Source organism: Triticum urartu, chromosome 7A (assembly GCF_056163025.1).
Source record: "Triticum urartu cultivar PI428250 chromosome 7A, HENAU_Tu73, whole genome shotgun sequence".
Taxonomy (NCBI): domain Eukaryota; kingdom Viridiplantae; phylum Streptophyta; class Magnoliopsida; order Poales; family Poaceae; genus Triticum; species Triticum urartu.
Genome location: NC_141879.1, coordinates 70581250 through 70608057, shown reverse-complemented (window position 1 = coordinate 70608057; position 26808 = coordinate 70581250). Strand labels below are relative to the sequence as shown.

At 42.5% G+C, this 26808-nt stretch overlaps 1 protein-coding gene across 1 annotated transcript; it reads right to left on the bottom strand.

Moving 5' to 3' along the window:
* Window positions 1-18162: 18162 nt before the first annotated feature.
* On the bottom strand, window positions 18163-25107 carry LOC125523074 (uncharacterized). The gene is made up of 6 exons (XM_048688121.2): window positions 24795-25107; window positions 24075-24176; window positions 23815-23977; window positions 23681-23739; window positions 23312-23516; window positions 18163-18695 (listed from the first exon to the last, which is right to left on the bottom strand). The coding sequence occupies exons 1-6, from the start codon at window positions 25101-25103 to the stop codon at window positions 18682-18684; spliced, it is 852 nt and encodes a 283-aa protein (XP_048544078.2). The 5' UTR covers window positions 25104-25107; the 3' UTR covers window positions 18163-18681.
* Between the last annotated feature and the right edge of the window lie 1701 nt (window positions 25108-26808).

Below are 26808 nucleotides of genomic sequence, written 5' to 3'. Positions count from 1 at the left end.
AATAGAGTGAAGGCACAATGACAAGTAGCTGCAGTGTAATAAGGATCAGGTAGGAAGAAGTTATGAAGCCAAACAAATCATACAGTTACGTTGTGAAGACAAAAGATATAGCAGGCATGCAATGGCTTCACAATGAGTGCAGTAAGTTAAAGGAAGTGAAGATGAAACCAGTGACTCGTTGAAGACAATGATTTGTTGGACCAGTTCCAGTTGCTGTGACAACTGTACGTCTGGTTGGAGCGGCTAGGTATTTAAACCTTAGGACACACAGTCCCGAACACCCAGTCCTGAACACGCAGCTCAGGACACCAAGTCCTCACCGTATTCTCCTTGAGCTAAGGTCACATAGTCCTCGCCCAATCACTCTGGTAAGTCTTCAAGGTAGACTCCCAAACCTTCACAGACTTCGTTCACTGGCAATCCACAATGTCTCTTGGATGCTCTGAACGCGACGCCTAACCGTCTGGAGGATGCACAGTCCTCAAGTGTAATAAGTCTTCAGATCACACAGACAAGAAGACCTAAGTGATGCCCAATTCTCTCTGGCTTTGGGTGGTTAGGGCTTTTCTCCTTGCTAGGAATTTTCTCTCAAAGGCTTCGAGGTGGGTTCTCTCAAACGACAAAAGCCGTGCACTGAAATCTGAGCAGCCAACCGTTTATGGTTGTAGGGGGTGGGCTATTTATAGCCACTTGGCAACCCGACCTGATTTGTCCGAAATGACCATGGGTCACTAAGGAACTGACACGTGTTCCAACGGTCAGATTTCGAACTCACACGGCAACTTTACTTGGGCTACAAGTAAAGCTGACTTGTCCGACTCTGGACAAGATTTGCTCTCATAGTCTTCGCTCGAAGACATAGGTTTTGAATTAGGCATCACTTCAGTCATTCTGACCGGTTCTCTTGGACCCCACTTAACAGTACGGTGGTTCCTATGACTCAACACAAAAGAAAAAGAACTACGAAAGATCTAAGTCTTCGAGCTCCATAGGCTTCATAACGTGTCTTCTTTTGTCATAGTCTTCAATGTGAATATCTTCATATACCACCTTTGGCTTCAATGTCTTCATACATTTTTAGGGGTCATCTCTGGTAGTAAAACCGAATCAATGAGGGACTTCTACCTGTGTTATCCTGCAATTCTCACAAAAACATTAGTCCCTCAACTAGGTTTGTCATCAATACTCCAAAACTAACTAGGGGTGGCACTAGATGCACTTACAGTTTGAAAGGAATTTTTCAAAGAAAGACCTCGGTAAAGCTGCTTACATATTGAGCATCAAGATCTATAGAGATAGATCAAGACGCTAGATAAGTTTTTTCAATGAGTACATACCTTGACAAGATTTTGAAGTAGTTCAAAATGGAACAGTCAAAGAAAGAGTTCTTGCCTGTGTTGCAAGGTGTGAAATTGAGTAAGACTCAAAGCCCGACCACGGCAGAAGATAGAAAGAGAATGAAAGTCATTCCCTATGCCTCAGCCATAGGTTCTATAAAGTATGCCATGCTGTGTACCAGATCTATTGTATACCCTACACTGTGTTAAGCAAGGGAGTACAATAGTGATCTAAGAGTAGATCACTGGACAGCGGTGAAAATTATCCTTAGTGGAATAAGGAAATATTTCTCAATTATGGAGGTGACAAAAAGGTTCGTCGTAAAAAGTTACGTCGATGCAAGTTTTGACACAGATCTGGATGACTCTAAGTCTCGATCTAGATACATATTGAAAGTGGGAGCAATAAGATAGAGTAGCTCCGTGCAGAGCATTGTTGACATAGAAATTCGCAAAATACTTACGGATCTGAATGTGACAGACCCGTTGACTAAAATTATCTCACAAGCAAAACATGATCACACCTTAGTACTCTTTGGGTGTTAATCACATAGCGATGTGAACTAGATTACTGACTCTAGTAAACACTTTGGGTGTTGATCACATATCGATGTGAACTATGGGTGTTAATCACATGGTGATGTGAACTATTGCTGTTAAATCACATGGCGATGTGAACTAGATTATTGACTCTAGTGCAAGTGGGAGACTGAAGGAAATATGCCCTAGAGGCAATAATAAAGTTATTATTTATTTCCTTATATCATGATAAATGTTTATTATTCATGCTAGAATTGTATTAACCGGAAACATAATACTTGTGTGAATACATAGACAAACAAAGTGTCACTAGTATGCCTCTACTTGACTAGCTCGTTAATCGAAGATGGTTATGTTTCCTAACCATAAACAAAAGATTTTTTATTTGATTAACGGGATCACATCATTAGGAGAATGATGTGATTGACATGACCCATTCCATTAGCTTAGCACCCGATCGTTTAGTATGTTGCTATTGCTTTCTTCATGACTTATACATGTTCCTATGACTATGAGATTATGCAACTCCCGTTTGCCGAAGGAACACTTTGTGTGCTACCAAACGTCACAACGTAAATGGGTGATTATAAAGGTGCTCTACAGGTGTCTCCAAAGGTACATGTTGGGTTGGCGTATTTCGAGATTAGGATTTGTCACTCCGATTGTCGGAGAGGTATCTCTGGGCCCTCTCGGTAATACACATCACATAAGCCTTGCAAGCATTGCAACTAATGAGTTAGTTGTGAGATGATGTATTACGGAACGAGTAAAGAGACTTGCCGGTAACGAGATTGAACTAGGTATGGGATACCGACGATTGAATCTCGGGCAAGTAACATACCGATGACAAAGGGAACAACGTATGTTGTTATGCGGTCTGACCGATAAAGATCTTCGTAGAATATGTAGGAGCCAATATGGGCATCCAGGTCCCGCTATTGGTTATTGACCGGAGACGTGTCTCGGTCATGTCTACATTGTTCTCGAACCCGTAGGGTCCGCACGCTTAAGGTTTCGATGACAGTTATATTATGAGTTTATGAGTTTTGATGTACCGAAGGAGTTCGGAGTCCCGGATGAGATCGGGGACATGACGAGGAGTCTCGAAATGGTTGAGACGTAAAGATTGATATATTGGACGACTATATTCGGACATCGGAAAGGTTCCGAGTGATTCGGGTATTTTTCGGAGTACCGGGTAGTTACGGGAGAAGCAATGGGCCTTGATGGGCTTTAGTGGGAAGAGGAGAAAGGGCCAAGGGGCTGCTGCGTCCCCCCTCCCCTCTGGTCCGAATTGGACTAGGGAAAAGGGGGCCGGCCACCTCTCCTTCTCCTCCACTTCCTTCTCCCTTCCTCCCCTCTTGGTGGACTCCTACTAGGACTTGGAGTCCTAGTAGGACTCCACATCCTGGCCGCACCTATTGCCTTGGCCGGCCTCCTCCTCGTCCATCCTTTATATACTGAGGCAAGGGGCACCCCATGAACACAAGTTGATCCACGTGATCTATTCCTTAGCCGTGTGCGGCGCCCCCAGCCACCATAGTCATCGATAATATTGTAGCGGTGCTTAGGCAAAGCCCTGCAGCAGTAGTACATCAAGATCGTCACCACGCCGTCGTGATGACGGAACTCTTCCCCGACACTTTGCTGGATCGGAGTCCGGGGATTGTCATCGAGCTGAACGTGTGCTAGAACTCGGAGGTGCCGTAGTTTCGGTGCTTGATCGGTCGGATCAAGGAGACGTACGACTACATCAACCAAACGCTTCCGTTGTCGATCTACTAGGTATGTAGATCATACTCCCCCTCTCGTTGCTATGCATCACCATGATCTTGCGTGTGCGTAGGAAATTTTTTGAAATTACTACGAAACCCAACAGTGGCTATTGCTTTCTTCATGACTTATACATGTTCCTATGACTATGAGATTATGCAACTCCCGTTTGCCGAAGGAACACTTTGTGTGCTACCAAACGTCACAACGTAAATGGGTGATTATAAAGGTGCTCTACAGGTGTCTCCAAAGGTACATGTTGGGTTGGCGTATTTCGAGATTAGGATTTGTCACTCCGATTATCGGAGAGGTATCTCTGGGCCCTCTCGGTAATACACATCACATAAGCCTTGCAAGCATTGCAACTAATGAGTTAGTTGTGAGATGATGTATTACGGAACGAGTAAAGAGACTTGCCGGTAACGAGATTGAACTACGTATGGGATACCGACGATCGAATCTCGGGCAAGTAACATACCGATGACAAAGGGAACAACGTATGTTGTTATGCGGTCTGACCGATAAAGATCTTCGTAGAATATGTAGGAGCCAATATGGGCATCCAGGTCCCGCTATTGGTTATTGACCGGAGACGTGTCTCGGTCATGTCTACATTGTTCTCGAACCCGTAGGGTCCGCACGCTTAAGGTTTCGATGACAGTTATATTATGAGTTTATGAGTTTTGATGTACCGAAGGAGTTCGGAGTCCCGGATGAGATCGGGGACATGACGAGGAGTCTCGAAATGGTCGAGACGTAAAGATTGATATATTGGACGACTATATTCGGACATCGGAAAGGTTCCGAGTGATTCGGGTATTTTTCGGAGTACCGGGTAGTTACGGGAGAAGCAATGGGCCTTGATGGGCTTTAGTGGGAAGAGGAGAAAGGGCCAAGGGGCTGCTGCGTCCCCCCTCCCCTCTGGTCCGAATTGGACTAGGGAAAAGGGGGCCGGCCACCTCTCCTTCTCCTCCACTTCCTTCTCCCTTCCTCCCCTCTTGGTGGACTCCTACTAGGACTTGGAGTCCTAGTAGGACTCCACATCCTGGCCGCACCTATTGCCTTGGCCGGCCTCCTCCTCCTCCATCCTTTATATACTGAGGCAAGGGGCACCTCATGAACACAAGTTGATCCACGTGATCTATTCCTTAGCCGTGTGCGGCGCCCCCAGCCACCATAGTTCTCGATAATATTGTAGCGGTGCTTAGGCGAAGCCCTGCAGCAGTAGTACATCAAGATCGTCACCACGTCGTCGTGCTGACGGAACTCTTCCCCGACACTTTGCTGGATCGTAGTCCGGGGATCGTCATCGAGCTGAACGTGTGCTAGAACTCGGAGGTGCCGTAGTTTCGGTGCTTGATCGGTCGGATCGAGGAGACGTACGACTACATCAACCAAACGCTTCCGTTGTCGATCTACTAGGTATGTAGATCATACTCCCCCTCTCGTTGCTATGCATCACCATGATCTTGCGTGTGGGTAGGAAATTTTTTGAAATTACTACGAAACCCAACAAGACAACCATAAGGCTTTTGCCAGTTGCCGATAACTTTAACAAAACATGATCATCTCATACAACAACTTATATCTCATCATGTTTTGACCATATCACATCACAACATGCCCTGCAAAAACAAGTTAGACGTCCTCTACTTTGTTGTTGCAAGTTTTACGTGGCTGCTACGGGCTTAAGCAAGAACCAATCTTACCTACGCATCAAAACCACAACGATAGTTTGTCAAGTTGGTGCTGTTTTAACCTTCGCAAGGACCGGGCGTAGCCACACTCGGTTCAACTAAAGTTGGAGAAACTGTCACCCGCAAGCCACCTATGTGCAAAGCACGTCGGGAGAACCGGTCTCGCGTAAGCGTACGCGCAATGTCGGTCCGGGCCGCTTCATCCAACAATACTACCGAACCAAAGTATGACATGCTGGTAAGCAGTATGACTTATATCGCCCACAACTCACTTGTGTTCTACTCGTGCAAATAACATCAACACATAAAACCTAGGCTCGGATGCCACTGTTGGGGAACGTAGTAATTTCAAAAAAAAAATTCCTACGCACACGCAAGATCATGGTGATGCATAGCAACGAGGGGAGAGTATGATCTACGTACCCTTTGTAGATCGACAACGGAAGCGTTTGGTTGATGTAGTTGTACGTCTTCACGATCCGACCGATCCAAGCACCGTTACTCCGGCACCTCCGAGTTCTTGGCACACGTTCAGCTCGATGACGATCCCCGGGCTCCGATCCAGCAAAGCGTTGGGGAGGAGTTCCGTCAGCACGACGGCGTGGTGACGATCTTGATGTTCTACCATCGCAGGGCTTCGCCTAAGCACCGCTACAATATGACCGAGGTGGAATATGGTGGAGGGGGGCACCGCACACGGCTAAGGAACGATCACGAAGATCAACTTGTGTCTATGGGGTGCCCCTTGCCTCAGTATATAAAGGATGGAGGAGGAGGAGGCCGGCCAAGGCACTTGGTGCGGCCAGGATGTGGAGTCCTACTAGGACTCCAAGTCCTAGTAGGAGTCCACCAAGAGGGGAGGAAGGGAGAAGGAAGTGGAGGAGAAGGAAAGGTGGCCGGCCCCCTTTTCCCTAGTCCAATTCGGACTAGAGGGGAGGGGGGCGCAGCAGCCCCTTGGCCCTTTCTCCTCTTCCCACTAAAGCCCATCAAGGCCCATTGCTTCTCCCGTAACTACCCGGTACTCCGAAAAATACCCGAATCACTCGGAACCTTTTCGATGTCCGAATATAGTCGTCCAATATATCGATCTTTACGTCTCAACCATTTCGAGACTCCTCGTCATGTCCCCGATCTCATCCGGGACTCCGAACTCCTTCGGTACATCAAAACTCATAAACTCATAATATAACTGTCATCGAAACCTTAAGCGTGCGGACCCTACGGTTCGAGAACAATGTAGACATGACCGAGACACGTCTCCGGTCAATAACCAATAGCGGGACCTGGATGCCCATATTGGCTCCTACATATTTTACGAAGATCTTTATCGGTCAGACCGCATAACAACATACGTTGTTCCCTTTGTCATCGGTATGTTACTTGCCCGAGATTCGATCGTCGGTATCTTAATACCTAGTTCAATCGCGTTACCGGCAAGTCTCTTTACTCGTTCAGTAGTACATCATCTCACAACTAACTCATTAGTTGCAATGCTTGCAAGGCTTATGTGATGTGCATTACCGAGAGGGCCCAGAGATACCTCTCCGACAATCGGAGTGACAAATCCTAATCTCGAAATACGCCAACCCAACATGTACCTTTGGAGACACCTTTAGAGCTCCTTTATAATCACCCATTTACGTTGTGACGTTTGGTAGCACACAAAGTGTTCCTCCGGCAAACGGGAGTTGCATAATCTCATAGTCATAGGAACATGTGTAAGTCATGAAGAAAGCAATAGCAACATACTAAACGATCGGGTGCTAAGCTAATGGAATGGGTCATGTCAATCACATCATTCTCCTAATGATGTGATCCCGTTAATCAAATAACAACTCTTTGTCTATGGTTAGGAAACATAACCATCTTTGATTAACGAGCTAGTCAAGTAGAGGCATACTAGTGACACTCTGTTTGTCTATGTATTCACACATGTATTATGTTTCCGGTTAATACAATTATAGCATGAATAATAAACATTTATCATGAAATAAGGAAATAAATAATAACTTTATTATTGCCTCTAGGGCATATTTCCTTCAATCATCACCACCAACAACTCTCCCATCTTGGGGAGGGAAATCTCCATCAACATCTTCACCAGCACCATCTCATATCAAACCCTAGTTGATCTCTTGTATTCAATCTTGTTACCAGAACTATAGATTGGTGCTAGGGGGTGACTAGTAGTGTTTATTACATCTTGTAGTTGATTACTATATGGTTTATTTGGTGGAAGATTATATGTTCAGATCCATTATGCATATTAATACCCCTCTGATCATGAGCATGTTTATTGTTTGTGAGTAGTTACTTTCGTTCTTGAGGTCACGGGATAAATCATGTTGCAAGTAATCGTGTGAATTTGATATGTGTTCGATATTTTGATGGTATGTCTGTTGTGATTCCCATAGTGGTGTCATGTGAATGTCGACTACATGACACTTCACCATATTTGGGCCTAAGAGAATGCATTGTGGAGTAGTAAATAGATGATGGGTTGCGAGAGTGACAGAAACTTAAACCCCGGTTTATGCACTATTTCGTAAGGGACCGAATGGATCCTATAGTTTAATGCTATGGTTAGAATTTATTCTTAATACTTTTCTCGTAGTTGCGGATGCTTGCAGGAGGGTTAATCATAAGTAGGAGGTTTGTTCAAGTAAGAACATCACCTAAGCACTGGTCCGCCCACATATCAAATTCTCAAAATAGCGAACGCAAATCAAACCAACATGATGAAAGTGACTAGATGAAATTCCCGTGTACCCTCAAGAACACTTTGATTATTATAAGAGACCGTTTTGGCCTGCCCTTTGCCTCAAAAGGATTGGGCTACCTTGCTGCATACTTGTTACAATTATCGTTACTTTCTCATTACAAATTACCTTGCTATCAAATTACTCGCTACTTACAATTTCAGCACTTGCAGACATTACCTTACTGAAAACTACTTGTCATTTCCTTTTGATCCTCGTTGGGTTCGACACTCTTACTTATCGAAAAGAGCTACAATTGATCCCCTCTACTTGTGGGTCATCAAGGCTATTTTCTGGCTCCATTGCCGGTGAGTGAAGCGCCTTTGGTAAATGGAATTCGGTAAGGAAACATTTATATAGTATGCTGAAATTTATTGTCACTTGCTACTATGGAAAACAATCCTTTGAGGGGTTTGTTCGGGGTATCTTCACCTTGTCCGGAAACACAATTAATTTCCCCTCAACCTACTGCACCTACTGAAAATATTGAATATGAAATTCCTTCGGGTATGATAGAACAACTGCTATCTAATCCTTATGCAGGAGATGGAACCGAACATCCTGATATGCACTTGATATATGTTGAACAAATTTGTGGATTGTTCAAGCTTGCAGGTTTACCCGGAGATGAAGTGATGAACAAATTAGGAGAAACAGAGACCCGCCAGCCACCTTTATGCAAAACTAGTTGCATGTCTGTCGGTGGAACTGGTCTCATGAACGTGGTCATGTAAGATTGGTCCGGGCTGCTTCATCCAACAATACTTCCAGAACATAACCTAGATCGGGAGTTCCACCGCCGCAAGCCTCTGTAGCCACCAAAAACCAATCGGGACCCTGTTCCGGCACCCTGCCGGAGGGGGGATCCCTCACCGGTGGCCATCTTCATCATCCCGGCGCTCTCCATGAAGAGGAGGGAGTAGTTCACCCTTGGGACTGAGGGTATGTACCAGTAGCTATGTGTTTGATCTCTCTCTCTCTCGTGTTCTTGATATGGCACGATCTTGATGTATCGCGAGCTTTACTATTATTCTCCCCCTCTACTCTCTTGTAATGGATTAAGTTTTCCCTTTGAAGTTATCTTATCGGATTGAGTCTTTAAGGATTTGAGAACACTTGATGTATGTCTTGCGTGGGATATCCGTGGTGACAATGGGGTATCCTATTGATTCACTTGATGTATGTTTTGGTGATCAACTTGTGGGTTCCATGACCTTGGGAATCTATGCATAGGGGTCGGCACACGTTTTCGTCTTGACTCTCCGGTAGAAACTTTGGGGCACTCTTTGAAGTTCTTTGTGTTGGTTGAATAGATGAATCTGAGATTGTGTGATGCATATCGTATAATCATACCCACGGATACTTGAGGTGACATTGGAGTATCTAGGTGACATTAGGGTTTTGGTTGATTTGTTTCTTAAGGTGTTATTCTAGTACGAACTCTATGATAGATCGAGCGGAAAGAATAGCTTCGTGTTATTTTACTACAGACTCTTGAATAGATCGATCAGAAAGGATAACTTTGAGGTGGTTTCGTATCCTACAATAATCTCTTCGTTTGTTCTCCGCTATTAGTGACTTTGGAGTGACTCTTTGTTGCATGTTGAGGGATAGTTATATGATCCAACTATGTTATTATTGTTGAGAGAACTTGTACTAGTGAAAGTATGAACCCTAGGCCTTGTTTCCTAGCATTGCAATACCGTTTTCGCTCACTTTTATTACCTTGCTGTTTTTATAATTTCAGATTACAAAAACCTATATCTACCATCCATATTGCACTTGTATCACCATCCCTTCGCTGAACTAGTGCACCTATACAATTTACCATTGTATTGGGTGTGTTGGAGACACAAGAGACTATTTGTTATTTGGTTGCGGGGTTGTTTGAGAGAGACCATCTTCATCCTACACCTCCCACGGATTGATAAACCTTAGGTCATCCACTTGAGGGAAATTTTCTACTGTCCTACAAACCTCTGCACTTGGAGGCCCAACAACGTCTACAAGAAGAAGGTTGTGTAGTAGACATCATAGGCGCCCCTCCCCACATATATATAGGTGAGAGTGGGGAGGGGAGTAGCAAGGGTGCGCCCCAAGTAGGAGGAATTCTAGTTGGGGTCCTCCCCAATTCGCCCCCCCTCCATAATTGCCGGAGGGGGAAAAGGGAAGAGGAAGGAGAGAAGGATAGGGGGGGCGAACCCCCTCTTTCCCTTCCCCCACTCGGCCTCCTTCCATGAGGGGGGCGCGCCACCCCTTGTGGGCTGGCGTGCTCCCCTCTTATGGCCCATATATTTCCCCCGGGGGTTCCGGTACCCCCCCCCCCTCACGGTACTCCGATAAATACCCGATACTATACGGAACACTTCCGGTATCCGAATACTATCATCCTATATATCAACCTTTACCTCTCGACCATTTCAAGAATCCTCGTCATGTCCGTGATCTCATCCGGGATTCCGAACAACATTTAATCACCAAATCATATAACTCATACAATACTAAATCGTCATTGAACGTTAAGCGTGCAGACCCTACGGGTTCGAGAACTATGTAGACATGACCGAGACACTTCATCGGTTAATAACCAATAGAAGAACCTGGATGCTCATATTGGCTCCCACATATTATACAAAGATCTCTATCGGTCGAACCGTTATGACAACATATGTTATTCCCTTTGTCCATCGGTATGTTACTTGCCCGAGATCCGATCGTCGGTATCCACATACCTAGGTCAATCTCATTACCGTCAAGTTTCTTTACTAGTTCCGTAATACATCATCCTGTAACTAACTCATTAGTCACTTTGCTTGCAAGGCTTCTTATGATGTGCATTACCGAGAGGGCCCAGAGATACCTCTCCGATACTCGGAGTGACAAATCCTAATCTCGATCTATGCCAAGCCAACAAACACCTTCGGAGATACCTGTAGAGCATCTTTATGATCATCCAGTTATGTTGTGACGTTTCATAGCACACAAGATATTCCTTAGGTATTCGGGAGTTGCATAATCTCATAGTCGAAGAAATATGTATTTGACATTAAGAAAGCAATAGCAATAAAACTGAACGATCAATATGCTAAGCTAACGGATGGGTCTTGTCCATCACATCATTCTCCTAATGATGTGATCCCCTTATAAAATGACAACTCATGTCCATGGTTAGGAAACCTTAACCATCTTTGATCAACGAGCTAGTCAAGTAGAGGATCACTAGGGACACAGTGTTTGTCTATGTATTCACACATGTATTTAGGTTTCCGATCAATATAATTCTAGCATGAATAATAAAAATTTATTATGAATAAGGAAATATAAAATAACAACTTTATTATTGCCTTTAGGGCATATTTTCTTCAGGTTTCCACGGACGGGATAACCCTATCTCTTCCCCTAGATCGCACCGGCCAAGAGTCTGGCGACCCTAGCAACCAGTGGCGATCGGAGAAAGCAGGGGATCGGAGTCTCCACGTCGTTGCCAGGCGCCGTCGGGAGGAGTTGAAACCCTAGCAAGAGGGGAAAGCTTAGATCTCACAATAAGTTCTATGGAGAGGGGTCACGTGACATACGTACCTAGCATACTTCCCGCTGAAACCAAACGACGCAAGGCTCAACCAAAGCCCACGCCCGCAGACATCCTAGTTTCTGGCAAAACAGACAGGCACACCTGTGATCCGCCAAGAAATAGCCCACGTTTAGATAAAAAATGGCAAAACTGGTCGAATTTCAAAAAATGCCAAGTTAGGCCAGTTTCTTGGCAGGTTGCCCAGCTTCGGGCGACTTTCTAGGGGCACCCCTATTTCTCGCTTTAAGCGAGCATGTGGTGACGCCTCACGGCGTGGGAGCCCAGATGGGCCGGCCCAGCCACGCGGGAGAAAAAGGCATATTTTTCTCCTGTTTTCCGTTCTCATTTTTTGCTTTAATTTTGTACTTTTCTTTATATAAAATATTCTACAAATATATATTACAAAAAACGCTCTTCAAAACACATTTGAAAAAATGTTGAACAAGTATTTAAAAAATGGTGAACAAGTATTAATAAACTGTTCAACGAGTATTTGAAAAATGTTCAACAAGTATTTGAAATTTTAGAATAATTATAAAAAATGTTGAACGAGTATTTGAAAAAATGTTGAATGGGTATTTGAAAAATGTTGAACAAGTATTTGAAAATGTAGAATAAGTATTAAAAATATTGAACAAGTAATTGAAAAATGTTGAATAAGTATTAATAAATGTTGAACGAGTATTTGAAAAAAATTTGAACAAGCATTTGAAAATATATTGAATAAATATTAAACTGTTGAACAAGTATCTGAAAAATGTTGAATAGGCGTTCGGACAATGTCGAACGTGTATATAAAAATTGTTGATAACTTATTATAAAAAATTGTTTTTGACATATACGAAAATGTAGAGTGAAAACAAAAACAAACATAATAAAAACAAAATAAAAACAGAAAATGGAGATGAAAAAAGAAAACCATACAAAAAATGGAGAAGAAAAAGGAAAACCAAACAAATATGAAGAAAACCTTGTCAAAAAACAAAAAGGGAAAACAAAAAAACTGTGAAAACCAAAGGAAAAAGGAAATGAATAAAATGAATAAACAAAGAAAAAATGGAGAAAATTAAAAAAAGAAACAAAAGAAAACAGAAAAAAACGCTTGTCTCTATTCAAGTACGTCGCGGCCCCTTTAATAAACATGAATAGTTGTGTGGCGTGGTGGCTAGCATCGCTCGTTTCTTCCCAGAGCTCGAGGGATAGATCCCTCGACCCCTTTTCCCTTCCCTTTTTCAATGACGGTCTGCTGGTGCTGGATGAGTCTTGGCCAAATTTGTTCATGGTGTATTGAAAAAATGTTCATCGTATATTATTAAATTGTGCAAGCATATTATAAAATGTTGATTGTGTATTTAAATTTTATTCATCGTATATTAAGAAAATTTTCAATGTATACTATAAAATGTTCATTTGTGTATTTTAAATTTGTTCAGTATTTTTTTACAAAAATATTCATTGTATTTTTATATTTGTTCTACGTATATTATAGTAATGTTGGATGTTTTTTTAAAGGATTTGCAGTTGTACTTTCCATTTTAGGGTTGGCGTTGCTTTCATATACATTTGAGCTCGCTAGTTCGGCTGGCTAGCCGCGTAAAAAGCCGAGCATGTGGTTGGGGGTTCGATCCCACTCATGCTCTTTTTTTATTTTAATTTTCCTTCACCACGTGATAATTGGGCCGGCCCGTGTGCGTGTCGCTTCAGCGAAACCGCGACGACGGGCGGCGGGTCGCGACCGCAATCCCTATTTGACGCGCCTAGGCGTCAAAACAGGGAGCTCCTGTTCGGCGCCTTATGCGCCCGAACAGGTTCCTGGCGCCCGCTGCAGCGCCTTATTGGGCCGGCCCGCGATGAGAAAGGCGCAGCTATCAGAAATCGCCAAAAAAAACCTAAAAAGGGTGCCTTCTTCAGGGATCGAACTCGCATCGCTAGTATGGGCGCGCTATTATTTATCATTTAGTTTTTTCATTTACTTCTATAAAATCATGAATTGAAAAAATTCATCGATTTTGAGATAAAAGTTCACAAACTTAAAAAAAGTTCATCAATTTTGAGATAAAAGTTCACAAACTTAAAAAAAGTTCATCGATTTTGAGAAATAGCTCATCATTTTTGAAGAAAAGTTCACCAATTTTGGAAAAACTTTATGAAAAAGTTTAAAAGTTCATTGTTTTCAAAAAAAGTTCATCAGTTTTGTAAAAGGTTCGTCGATTTTAAAAAAAAGTTCACAAATTTGAATGAAGAAATCGTCAATCTTGAAAAAAGTTCATCAAATTAGTTCATCGGATTTGGAAAAAGTTCATCGAATTTGAAAAAACAAAAGTCAAATGTGACAAAAGTTCTCTGAATTAGAAAAAAGTTCATCAGTTTTAGAAAAATGTGGATGGATTTGAGAAAGATCATCGAACGGGGAAGAAGGAAAAAAATAACCAGAAAAATGAAAAACAAAAACTAGAAAAAGTGAAAGAAAAAGATGATAAGGCAAACAAGTGATGGAATTGTGGGCATGAAGTTACTGTTGCGGGGTGGTTAGCACAGTGCGCTGTTAACCAGGAAGTCCAGCTAAATGGTTCGTTTCCCAGCTCTCGCGGAAGTTTTGCGATTTGTATAAGCGAACGATAGCGAAGCGAGCGAAATGGGCCAAGCCCAGCTAAAGCGGCTACAGGCCCGTTAGCAGAATACACATTAACGGGCGCCTGCAGCGCTAAATAGGAAATGGCGTCAAAATGACCCAGCTTCGCTGAAGCTCATCTTCCCGTCGCCCCAGCTTGGGCCGGCCCACGTCGCAAGGCTGCTTCTTTTTGTCTTTTTTGCTTTTTGTTTTTTCTGTTTCAGTTTCTAATTCTTTTCTTTTCCTTTTTTCCTTTTTCTTCCATTTTTTATGTATTATAGAAAGTTCATTTTGTATTTATATACAAAGTTCACCATGCATTAAAAAAATTCAGCATATATTTAAGAATTTGTTCAACATATCTTTGCAAAATGTTCAATGTATATCTACAAAAATGTTTAATGTGTGTTCCAAAATTTGTTCTGTTCAACATATTTTTGATCAACGAGCTTGTCAAGTAGAGGCTCACTAGGGACACAGTGTTTGTCTATGTATTCACACATGTATTTAAGTTTTCGATTAATACAATTCTAGCATGAATAATAAACATTTATCATGAATAAGAAAATATAAAATAACAACTTTATTATTGCCTCTAGGGCATATTTTCTTCAGGTTTCCGCGGACGGGATAACCCTAGCTCTTCCCCTAGATCGCACCGGCCAAGAGTCTAGCGACCCTAGCAACCAGCGGCGATCGGAGAAAGCAGGGGATTGGAGTCTCCATGTCATCGCCAGGTGCCGTCGGGAGGAGTTGAAACCCTAGCAAGAGGGGAAAGCTTAGATCTCACAATAAGTTCTATAGAGAGGGGTCACGTGACATACGTACCTAGCATACTTCCCGCTGAAACCAAACGACGCAGGGCTCAACCAAAGCCCATGCCCGCAGACATCCTAGTTTCTGGCAAAACAGACAGGCACACCAGTGATCCGCCAAGAAATAGCCCACGTTTAGATAAAAAATGGCAAAACTGGTCGAATTTCAAAAAATGCCAAGTTAGGCCAGTTTCTTGGCAGGTTGCCCAGCTTTGGGCGACTTTCTAGGGGCACCCCTATTTCTCGCTTTAACCGAGCATGTGGTGACGCCTCACGGCGTGGGAGCCCAGATGGGCCGGCCCAGCCGCGCGGGAGAAAAAGGCCTATTTTTTTCCTGTTTTCTGTTCTCGTGTTTTGCTTTAATTTTGTACTTTTCTTTATATAAAATATTCTACAAATATATATTACAAAAAATGCTCTTCAAAAAACATTTGAAAAAATGTTGAACAAGTATTTAAAAAATGGTGAACAGGTATTAAAAAACTGTTCAACGAGTATTTGAAAAGTATTGAACAAGTATTTGAAAAATGTTCAACAAGTATTTGAAAATGTAGAATAATTATAAAAAAATGTTGAACGAGTATTTGAAAAAATGTTGAACGGGTATTTGAAAAATGTTGAACAAGTATTTGAAAATGTAGAACAAGTATTAAAAATATTGAACAAGTAATTGAAAAATGTTGAATAAGTATTAATAAATGTCGAACAAGTATTTGAAAAAATTTGAACAAGCATTTGAAAAAATATTGAATAAGTATTAAACTGTTGAACAAGTATCTGAAAAATGTTGAATAGGCGTTCGGACAATGTCGAATGTGTATATAAAAATTGTTGATCACTTATTATAAAAAAAATTGCTTTTGACATATACGAAAATGTAGAGTGAAAACAAAAACAAACATAATAAAAAACAAAATAAAAACAAAAAAATGGTGATGAAAAAAGAAAACCATACAAAAAATGGAGAAGAAAAAGAAAAACGAAACAAATATGAAGAAAACCTTGTCAAAAAACAAAAAGGAAAAACAAAAAAACTGTGAAAACCAAAGAAAAAAGAAAATGAATAAATGAATAAACAAAGAAAAAATGGAGAAAATTAAAGAAAAGAAACAAAAGAAAACAGAAAAAAAACGCTTATCTCTGTTGAAGTACGTCGCGGCCCCTTTAATAAACACGAATAGTTGTGTGGCGTGGTGGCTAGCATCGCTCGTTTCTTCTCAGATCTCGAGGGATAGATCCCTCGTCCACCCCTTTTCCCTTCCCTTTTTCTTTAACTGTGCACCGCGAATTGGGCCAGCCTGACACTGTAGCTCTCGACACAAGAGTTTCCTCTCGACTCGCTTAATGCGAGAAATAGACGCCGCGGAGGGGAACGAGGGAGCGTCACGAGGGACAGTGATGGTCTGCTGGTGTTGGATGGGTCTTGGCCAAATTTGTTCATGGTGTATTGAAAAATGTTCATCGTATATTATTAAATTGTGCAATGCATATTATAAAATGGTGATTGTGTATTTAAATTTTATTCATCGAATATTAAGAAATTTTTCAACGTATACTATAAAATGTTCATTTGTGTATTTTAAATTTGTTCAGTATTTTTTTACAAAAATATTCATTGTATTTTTATATTTGTTCTACGTATATTAAAGTAATGTTGGATGTTTTTTTAAAAGGATTTGCAGTTGTACTTTCTATTTTAGGCTTGGCGTTGCTTTCATATACATTTGAGCTCGCTAGCTCGGCTGGCTAGCCGCGTAAAAAGCAAGCATGTGGTTGGGGTTCGATCCCACTCATGCACTTTTTTTTATTTGAATTTTCCCTCACCACGTGATAATTGGGCCGGCCCGTGTGCGTGTCGCTTCAGCGAAACCGCGACGATTGGACGCACACGGGCGGCGGGGCGCGACCGCAATCCCTATTTGACGCGTGTACGCGTCAAAACGACCCAGCTTCGCTGAAGCTCATCTTCCCGTCGCCCCAGCTTGGGCCGGCCCACATCGCAAGGCTGCTTCTTCTTCTTCTTTTTTTGCTTTTTGTTTTTTCTGTTTCAGTTTCTAATTCTTTTATTTTCCTTTTTCTTCCATTTTTTTGTGTATTATAGAAAGTTCATTTTGTATTTATATACAAAGTTCACCATGCATTAAAAAAATTCAGCATATATTTAAGAATTTGTTCAACATAGCTTTGCAAAATGTTCAATGTGTATCCGACATTTGTTCAATGTATATCTACAAAAATGTTTAATGTGTGTTGCAAAATTTGTTCTGTTCAACATATTTTTGAAATATGTTCAATGTGCGTCCGAAATTTGTTCAATGTATATCAACAAAAATGTTCAATGTGTTTCCAATATTTGTTTAACGTATTTTCCAAAATGTTCAATGTGTATTAAAAAATTCAGCATATATATTCATATTTCTTTAGTGTTGAAAATACAGTATATTTTTAAAATATGAATTTATACTTTATTTTATCACCATAAAGAATATCCAGAAAGTTCCAATAAAACGCAGAAAGAAAAGGGAAAAATACTAGTTGTGATGAGCTTATGCGTATGGGCCGGCCCATTACCATCTTCCTTCAGCGAAGGCACAGCTGTTTGACGCCTGCGCGCGTCAAATAGGAGGTCTCTCGCGTTACGCGAGAGGGGCCAGACCCAGACGTTTTCTGTTTCAGCTATTTATTATCACATATGTAGGCAGCAGGCTTTAAAATGGCATCTGGTCATGCTACGGCGTGCATTGTTCCTTCGGGATCAGTCGGCTTCTGGCTGAAATATGAGGAAGAAGCAGGGGCTGCTCAGGAAGTAGTGCCGGGCGAGTGCGTGTGGTGCTGTTGTCAGAAACTGTCATGGTGTGCCGTTCTTCTCGATGGGATGCAGATTGGGCCAATGTGCGGCTGAGGAAGAGGCTGAAGGACTAGCTTTGCTGCATGAGTGATTCTCAAAAAAAAAAAAGAGCTTTGCCGCATGGGTTGCAAGCGTCGACGAAATATTATAATGGACCAATTCAGGTGGAGCTCGATTACATGACCTTGGTCAAGGCGATCAACCCAGGTGCTGCCAATCAATCAAGCCTCTTTCCAATCATAGCTAACATCAACTCAACATTGAACATTTTCAGTTCTCACAAGAGTGCCTACGTGAAGAGGAACCAAAACAAGCTGGCCAATGACCTGGCTGCTCGTGCATCTAGACTGGGCAGACTTTTTAAGTTGGCGGATGTGCCAAATGAGCTTAGAGAGACTCTGAGTAAAGATTGTACCCAGCCTGTTTGATCAGGTTTGTGTGATTCTCAAAAAAAATGACATATGTTCCTTCGACCTTTGTCATCCAGCTTTGGCCTACAAAAAGTTCACTTGGGGTTCTTGTGGAAGAATGAGCATCACGTGGATCCAATGCACATAGTTTGCTCAGCAAAAACTTTTGTTCTGTCTTCTAGGCTAACCAGAGGTTCCATCCAAATCCCTGTCCTACCAAAAAAAAAATGAATGCTTGGAACGGGTGCCCCCATATCAAGAGAAATCATGATTAGTACAGCTACTAAATCATGTCCATCGGCACCCTCCTAGCCACTCACTCATATGTTGGTACCTGCAAAAGGGTCAGGATTACACATTACAGATGCTGGAGATATTTCTCAAAAAAAAAAACAGATGGTGGAGATATACAGACAGTAGACTATTTCAAACCAGGTTAATTATTACTGTCGTCTCGCCCCTACAGGATAGGATGCTAATGGACTAACTACAGATGCTGAATAGTGCTACAGTTTTTTTTTTTTTAAAGATCTAGTGTGCACTGGCTTCATTGATGTTAAGAAGAGTAGAGAGTAACAAGGTTGGGATCAACTGGTCCAGATCAAAAGGCACTAAAAAACTGAAAAACAGGGGCCATGTGAAGGTGTGAATGTCAATGCAACATAAATCATATAGAGGGGCTCTTCTCCCCGCTCTCCGCTTTAATATATGATGCGCACGCTCGTGTGTATTCAAGGAAAAAAAAAGGGCCAAGACGCCGGTGCGCGCTGACTAGTGCTATAGTTACAGCTTCTAAATCATTCATCCATCGGTCGGCGCATCACAGCATGGAGATTGTTGCAAAGCAGAACTGGTTAGTAATAATTACTGTATATATGGTGTCGCCCGTACTGTCCTCCCTTATCCCCTAAAACATAGAAAGCTAATGGATCGGCACTAAATGGCCCTGCTGACCACAGCTTCTCAAGGCCTTTCAGCTAGTTCATTGTCACTAGCTAGCTAGCCTGTGAACGCCAATCCCTTTACAGTTGTCCGTACACTAAAACTATTTCTTATCAACATTTGCGGCACTGACTAAAAAAGGGATTGAGCTTCAGTGTCTCACTGCACATGCCTTTGAGTGCATGACACGTGGACCCCACAGGTGACTGGCCCACATGTCACACTCAAAGGCAAATGCAGTTAAGTCACCGAAGCTGCCTCCCTGAAAGGCACTAGCTATATAACGTAGGGTCTGGATATGTATTTCTGGAGTTCTGCTCGCATTCATTTGCTGGCTGACAGTATTTTTTTTCTATGTGTCTTGCAAATACCCCACTTGGTAGTCTGCTTGCTAGATAGATGGTTGCCAGTTTCTTCCTGTACACAGTGATGCAGTTCCGATGTTATAATCTTTTTCTAGCATTATATGTTCTTGCAACATTCTATATTCACAAACTACAGTGGCCGTCACATTACCATTGGTCAGAGTAGGTAATTTCTGTCAAGTCTTCATATTTCTATTTTTTGGAAAAAGGGTTGTGTTAAGTCCATATTTTCTATCGATATCCCTTCTGATTTGTTGATATCTTGCAGCTATGCCAATGCCATGATCTAAGAATGGGTGTTGCCCTCACCTTTATTCTGTAAATGCCAAAGCGTCCACAACATATAAGCGACATAAATTTCAAGCTTACAGATATTACATATGTTTGATATGTCTGAGTTCAGCATATGGTAGCCCTAATGATCGCAGAACTATGAACATAAGTTATCTTTTGTTCTTTTTGTGATCAAAGCTTCAATTGAATCATTTGAGATTATCCTCCTACTTATTCAGAAATTGCATGACGTATAAGTCTAGACTGCTATTCGTCGATCCCAAGTAGGTGTTAGCCAATAGCATGCACCAGGCCAGTAGATTTGTTCACTCTAATTGGCAATCTTCTTTACATGTAGTCCTATGTGTGTGTTCTGAGGCTCTCGCATTAATTTTTTTTAAGAACAGTGATCCATGTTCGGAGTACCTGCAGGTTACAAGTTCACCTTATCCTATGTTTTACCTTAGGTGCATTCGTGGTACTAAATAGAATCGAAGAAGGTTACTGTGGATGTGGAGTATAAGCTTCAGAATTTAGCACTGTGTGTACTGCTTAGGCTAGCAGCTTCCTTTGTGTCTGTGTAGGTGGCTGGAAAGTTTATTCCAGCGATTGATGTTGCAAAGCAAAAGTTAGGGCTTTGGATAGAGATTTATTTGGGTTTACATCAATTCTGCCCGAAAAATGTTGTACTGAAGTTTGCATTGAAATGAACTGTTTTGATCAAAAACTTCCACACAGTCAACTGTATTCTGAGCAAACTATTTAAATTTTCTTCCATCAAAGAAAATAACAAAGACAATCTCAGGCTTCCTGACAGGCGCGGCGTGTTGCTGCGTCTCTGCCTGCTAGTTATTATGTATAACTGCAGAGACATCACAAATTGACCCATCACACGCATCATAGGCATGATGATAAAGGATGTTCCCTTTTCCGGAGCATATGATATAATTATGACGATCTATCATGTTGGTGTGAGGTTCACGTAAGCCCATGCAGATCGATGGACGACGTTTTTATCCCCATGATTATATAAGACAAAAAAAATCATTGATTGCTTGTATCTTCTCACGTACTCATCCATACAACACTTTTTTTAGGGGCTCATCCGTACAACACTTGGCAATTAGATTACGTGACACTTGCATTAATATTCATATATGGCCACAAACGGACAAGCCTGCAGCCAGTCGGTCTCCTAATTAGGCCAAAAGAGTTGGGTCAGTGTGATTAAAAAGGGAAAGGATAACACCTAATCAGGACAGCGAGCAAGATTTCTGTGCCACATCTGTCACTTCATTGTGATAGCTGCATCACCCTCAGATACTAAAAACCTAAAATGTGCAGGAGAAAGCAGGAAATGCTCCTCTCGTGTTCTACTGACCCCGATTCTGACTCCTGCGGGCGTCGCCGTCAGGATCGTCGAGCGAGCAGCGGCGCCTGGCCCTTGGCACGCGCTGCAGGAGTGGCTCCTCACCAGCCCTGGGTTTCTGCGGTGGCGGCCGGCAGAGGCAGATCAGGGTCTCCCCTGCCCAGACCCTGCCTTTTCATAGCCTTAGAAAATTAAGATTGTTTTAAATTTGCGATTCAAAGTTTAAATAAGCAGACGGGTTCAATTCATTTGTTATAGTACTTGCTTTTAGAATAACACGCGCACTTTGGTTAAGTTAAGAAAAATTGCGAAATGGTTAAGTTAATTAGTCAGCGTAATCAGATCCATGCCGTCATCGCCCTTGTCCAATTTTTTTCAGGTTAGTTAAACCATCGAGTTTTTTAAGAAGTAATCGGAAGATCGGAAGACATTTAACCAATGAAGATTTGGACAACTAACAACGCATTTTGGCAGTTGCTTGTTTATCTGATAGACACAGCCAGGCTCTCCGGCCAACTGGTGTCAGATTCAGCTCAGCTTCAAGAGAAAGTGGTTGATGGAAAGCCTACTCTCGTGACTTGACATTAGATTCGAATTATTTACCATTCATCTGTGCTCTTCATGTGGTCCCATGATGCGGGATGTCCGGCTATTATAAGTTACGTGGTATTGCACCTAATTAACATTGCACGATTAAGACAACCTAGCTACGTGTATATATTTCGGCCTGATAAATCAAGTGAACTAGCCAATACATTTTTTGTTAGCTTTTTAATGTGTTCATTCTGGGTCTATTTTTGTTGAGAACCTTCCAATCTATTCATTTTTGATAAATCAAGTGAACTGTCAAGGTAATATAAAGAGCACCAGAAAAAGAATTAGAGAAAAGTGCATTTTTCGTCCCTCAACTAATCGCGAAGTGTGGCTTTTGTGCCTAAACTTTTTGTTGGTGTAACCTTCGTCCCTCAACTCTTTAAGACCAGGTATAGTTACTCCCTCTTAGTGGTATTCCTCGGTCAAATCCCGGTTTTGACATGATGTGTTGTGCCTGAACCCGGTTTGAAAAAAATATAGGAAATAATGATTATATGAAAATGACAGCTTAAGAATACTAATAAGGTGATAGAAGCATGGAAAATGCACCATTAGTATGATCCTAGTTCCCTTCAGCTGCTGCAACTTCTATTTGAAGCTGCCGAAGAGTAGGATCGGTCACATTTGGGCACTGGAGGTGGGGAAGAATGAGGCGAGAAAAGGGAGGTGGCTGTCGTGGGTATGGATAGATAGGCTTTTCACATGCCCATGAGGTATCCCACAGGTATCCCCAAAGTATCCGAATTTTATTTATTTATTTGAAAAACAGAAAATAGGGAGATACATGTCCGATACGTTTTGAGAAGTATCAAAACGTATCCGAGTTTCCGATATGCCTGATACGGCAGTTTTCAGAAGTATCCGGTTAACTTAGCTTGTAGGATTCAGCATTGATCAAATATCATGATTTTACATGGTGACAAGGCTTGCAATTCCATCAGGTGCTCAAAGTATGCACGACTAAGGCAAACACATGTTGAACATAGCTTATAACCTTCCCAACTCACTTTTGGACTCAGGCTTGAAGGTTATAAGCTATGTTCAACATGTCTATGGAATTTGGATACACTCACGGAATTGGGAAAGTTATAAGCTATGCTCAACTCACTTCCGGAATGAGGTTTGAAGGTTAACCTTGAAGGTTATAATAAAATTTTTGGAAATGAGAAAGTATGCTCAAAGTACTAACTCGATGTTTTGCTCAAAGTATGCACGACTAAGTAACTAACCTACTGACTAGATGCAACTGTCTTTTTGGCAAGGTAAATGCTCTGTAGTTCACTACAGGGTGCCCCTCAATTTTCTTTTGTACCAAATGTTTACTCAAACATTCTCATTTCTCGTCTATTCTGTTAGGTACCGAGATATAGACCAAACGGATAATTAAAATTACTTGCGACAACTTACTGTATATCGGACGAAGTTGCGCCCAGTAGCGCGCTGTGAATGGAGGGCGTGGGTCGACTTCATCCATCTGAACACTACTTGGGGGATACCGCTCTGCGGAACGTGGAGGCTCTGGAGACTGTCGACCTCTCTTCCGTTTATGCTGTGGAGGCGGCAACTTCCAGAATGTGGGGAATGGCTGATTGGCAGGAATGGGCAGGGAAGGCTGCACAAAAGTAAACATCTTTTTATTAGCTACAACAATTAACTTAAGTAAACATGGATATAATACATATGCTTAATACAACATGGCAGGAAAACCTAGCGGATAATAAATGTCTTCAAGTAGCAAGTTGTACTCAGGTAGGAAAGATCTTTAGAATATTTTACCAGCTCACTAAAGCAATCGAGATCACATTTTGGTGGGACGAATGAAGTATCCACCACTCCTACATGGAAAAACAGGATGAGAAGAAGATTTTTTTTATGAGCAATCGAGATGTTCTTGATAATGTTCTTGATACCAGTTGGTGGCTTGTCTTTGATAATGTTCCTCGGCGCCCAACTGAACTCCATGTTTGGTACCTTGCCCTTGAGATGGTTAAAGGCACGGTTGGCGTCTTCAGCAGTTAGAAACTGAATATCAAAATAGTCCTCCACTTCTTCAGACCTCTTGAGACCAGCAGTCTGCAAAAAGAAATAGAAAGACAGGCTTCAGTCCAGATTCAATTATTCAAATCAATGTCCACAAATGAAGATTAAATCAAAGGAGGGGGAGACTAACCCGGCCATGAAACTTCACCATATGCTCCATATGGTCATATGTCAGACAAATCTGTGGGAAATATCTCTGAGGTCTTGCCCTCAAGGTTTCGCATGACGCCATCTAAAGAAGGAGAACGGAAAATGTCACAAAAGATTGGAACAAGTTAGCTTTGTTTCAGATGACACACAAATTTGAAGAATTCGTTACAATGTTGCCATATCAGTAGCAAAGATGGTGGAACTGAGGATGAGGACATGAATCAGATGACAATTTCTTTGATGGTACACTAAAGAAACTGCTAGCGAGTGGAGCAGTAAAAGCTGGATGCAAAACTAGGTTTCTGGAAGAAGAACCAGGCACAGTTCTTTTCAGCTTTTGATTCCAAAACTGAGTGTTGACGGTACCATTGGCGATTGCATTCACATTAAAAATAGCATTCAAATTAGCACACAGCAGAAGCAAGAAAGAACCATTGGCAGTTGCATTGAGTAATCACAATATTTTTTTTTAAACAAGCCATATTCCCTTTACAGTTGCATTGAGCATTCACAGTAACCAAAAATAATAATTTACATGTCCATTCATCCATCCATCTACGAAAAACCTAGCCCCATTGATCCATCCATCACGCAAATCATGTACTAAGCATCTGCATACATCCATCTTATCCAACTTCCATCGTTCCATGTACAGGAGAGGAACCAGAACAGAACAAAAACCGAAGGACGAGAGGCTCACCAGGAAGCGGTGCAAGAAGAGCTGCGACCGGCGGGATCGGCTCGTTGGGGACGGCGGAGGAAGGGGGTGGCCGGCGGGATGGGCGCGTCGGGGCCGTCGGGAGGGGGAGGAGGCGGGACGGATGAATGCTTGTGCCGGCGAGATGGGAGCGTGGGGCCGCGCTCGCCGGCTCCTGCGGGGTGGCGGGGATGGCGCCGGTCGTCGGAGGGAGTAGGAGAGGTACGGGCGACGCAGGGGCTGCAACCTGGCGGCGGAGGAAACCCTCGAGGGGGGGAAATCGAGCGTCGGGAGACAGAGCGGACCAGTCATTTTCTTGGGCCGGACCAATCATTTTCTTGGGCCGGACCAGTCATTTTCTTGGGCCGGACCAATCATTTTCTTGGGCCGGACCAGTCATTTTCTTGGGCCGGACCAATCATTTTCTCGGGCCGAAGGCCATTTTGTCTGCAATTTTAAGCTGAGGGATAGGCCCTTCTTTTACCTTTTTTAGGGGTTTCTTTACCTACCTACTAATAAAGTATCCAAATACTTAATCGTGCAGCTGCACAATTTCCTCGCGCTGAGCGCACGCGCTAACTGACAAGGTCTACCCGCAAAAAAAAACTGACAAGGTCTGAAATCAACCGACCGCTTCGTTATCATTTTCTCTAAAAAAAACCTTATCCTGATCCCCTTTTCCTCGTCTCTTAGGTGGAGCAGAGGAGTTGCATCGCCGCCCAGGCGACCGTGGGGAGGCGGCGCGCCAGAGGAGCTCACCGAGCAGGTCGGTCGGGGAGCCGGAGCAGCAGCGCTATGTCAAAGGATAGCCTGTCAGTAATGTTGGCAACAATGTTGGTACCAAGGGTGAGGGACGAAGGGAACCATTTTCCTGCTCGCAGTAACGAGGCAGACCAATAGGCAAAGTTCTCGTCCATCGACGGTTACCGGGATGTCATCAACAGTAGTAACAGGGTCTTACTGACAGAGTTGTACACCGAGGTGCTTACATAAGCAAAGAATTATTACTACTTAGCTCATATAAATCACAAGAAAGGTTAAACAAAACAATGAAAAAGAAAAGAGTGATTATCTGGTTTAAACAAAACAATGAAAAGGAAAATGTGTATACACGAGTATTAGGTGTATATCCTTCCCAAGGAAAGGCATAGAATGATTTACAAGTTAGGGCTCCAAGTATGTAACCACTTAGACAAGCGGCAAGGAATTATGAGGTTTACCCATACAACGGTGTTTGGATAATTGATCAAGAAAAAATTAGCATCACGCTTCCAATGTTCTTCTTGATGATCGGAGTACCACATACATGCTTCGGGATAGCATTGACATGGTCATCAGGTAAATGTCAGACTTCGGGAATACAAAGGATCCATCGGGAACTTCTAAAACAACTCATGCAATTTCATCGTCACTACAGGAATCATGCACTTTGCCGTCTGCCATGGCTGATGGCAAAGGCATGCCTGGCGGATGGCAAAGGCCTTTGCCGTCAGCCAGCAGACGGAAACACATCCGGCAGAACAAACTACGTCAAAGAGCTCTTTGCCGTCTGCTGGCAGACGACAAAGATGCAAAGATCTTTGCCGTCCACCAGCAGACGGTAAAGGGCCTGGACGGCAAACGTGGCAGCTTAGATCTGTTAAGGGGTTAACGCCATGCTTTGCCGTCTGCCAGCAGACGGCAAAGTGCCCAAATAGGCCAGCCCAGATGCCCCCCAGGTACTTGACACGTGGCATGCTTTGTCGTCTGCTAGCAGACGGCAAAGATGCAAAGGTCTTTGTTGTCTGCCAGTAGACGGCAAAGCATGCCATATAGGCAAGCCCAGTGCACCCCAGGTTGCACAGGTAGCTGACACGTGGCAGCTTTGCCATCTGCTGGCTGATAGCAAAGGTCTTTGTCGTCTGCCAGTAGACGGCAAAGTGCCTGTATAGCCCCAGTTTTTTTTCTTAAATTCAATCAATTTCACAGAATTTCACATATATATATATAATTTTTTTCTCTTTATTTTTCTCCTCTT

Bases quoted from the DNA above. Each gene is read 5' to 3' on its own strand.
- LOC125523074 (XM_048688121.2), bottom strand. From the start codon at position 25,103: ATGACTGGTCCGCTCTGTCTCCCGACGCTCGATTTCCCCCCCTCGAGG. The intron at 24,177-24,794 runs GTGAGCCTCTCG...CTCCTTCTTTAG, and splicing joins TCTTCTTGCACCGCTTCCTG to ATGGCGTCATGCGAAACCTT. The intron at 23,978-24,074 runs GTTAGTCTCCCC...TTCTTTTTGCAG, and splicing joins TGGTGAAGTTTCATGGCCGG to ACTGCTGGTCTCAAGAGGTC.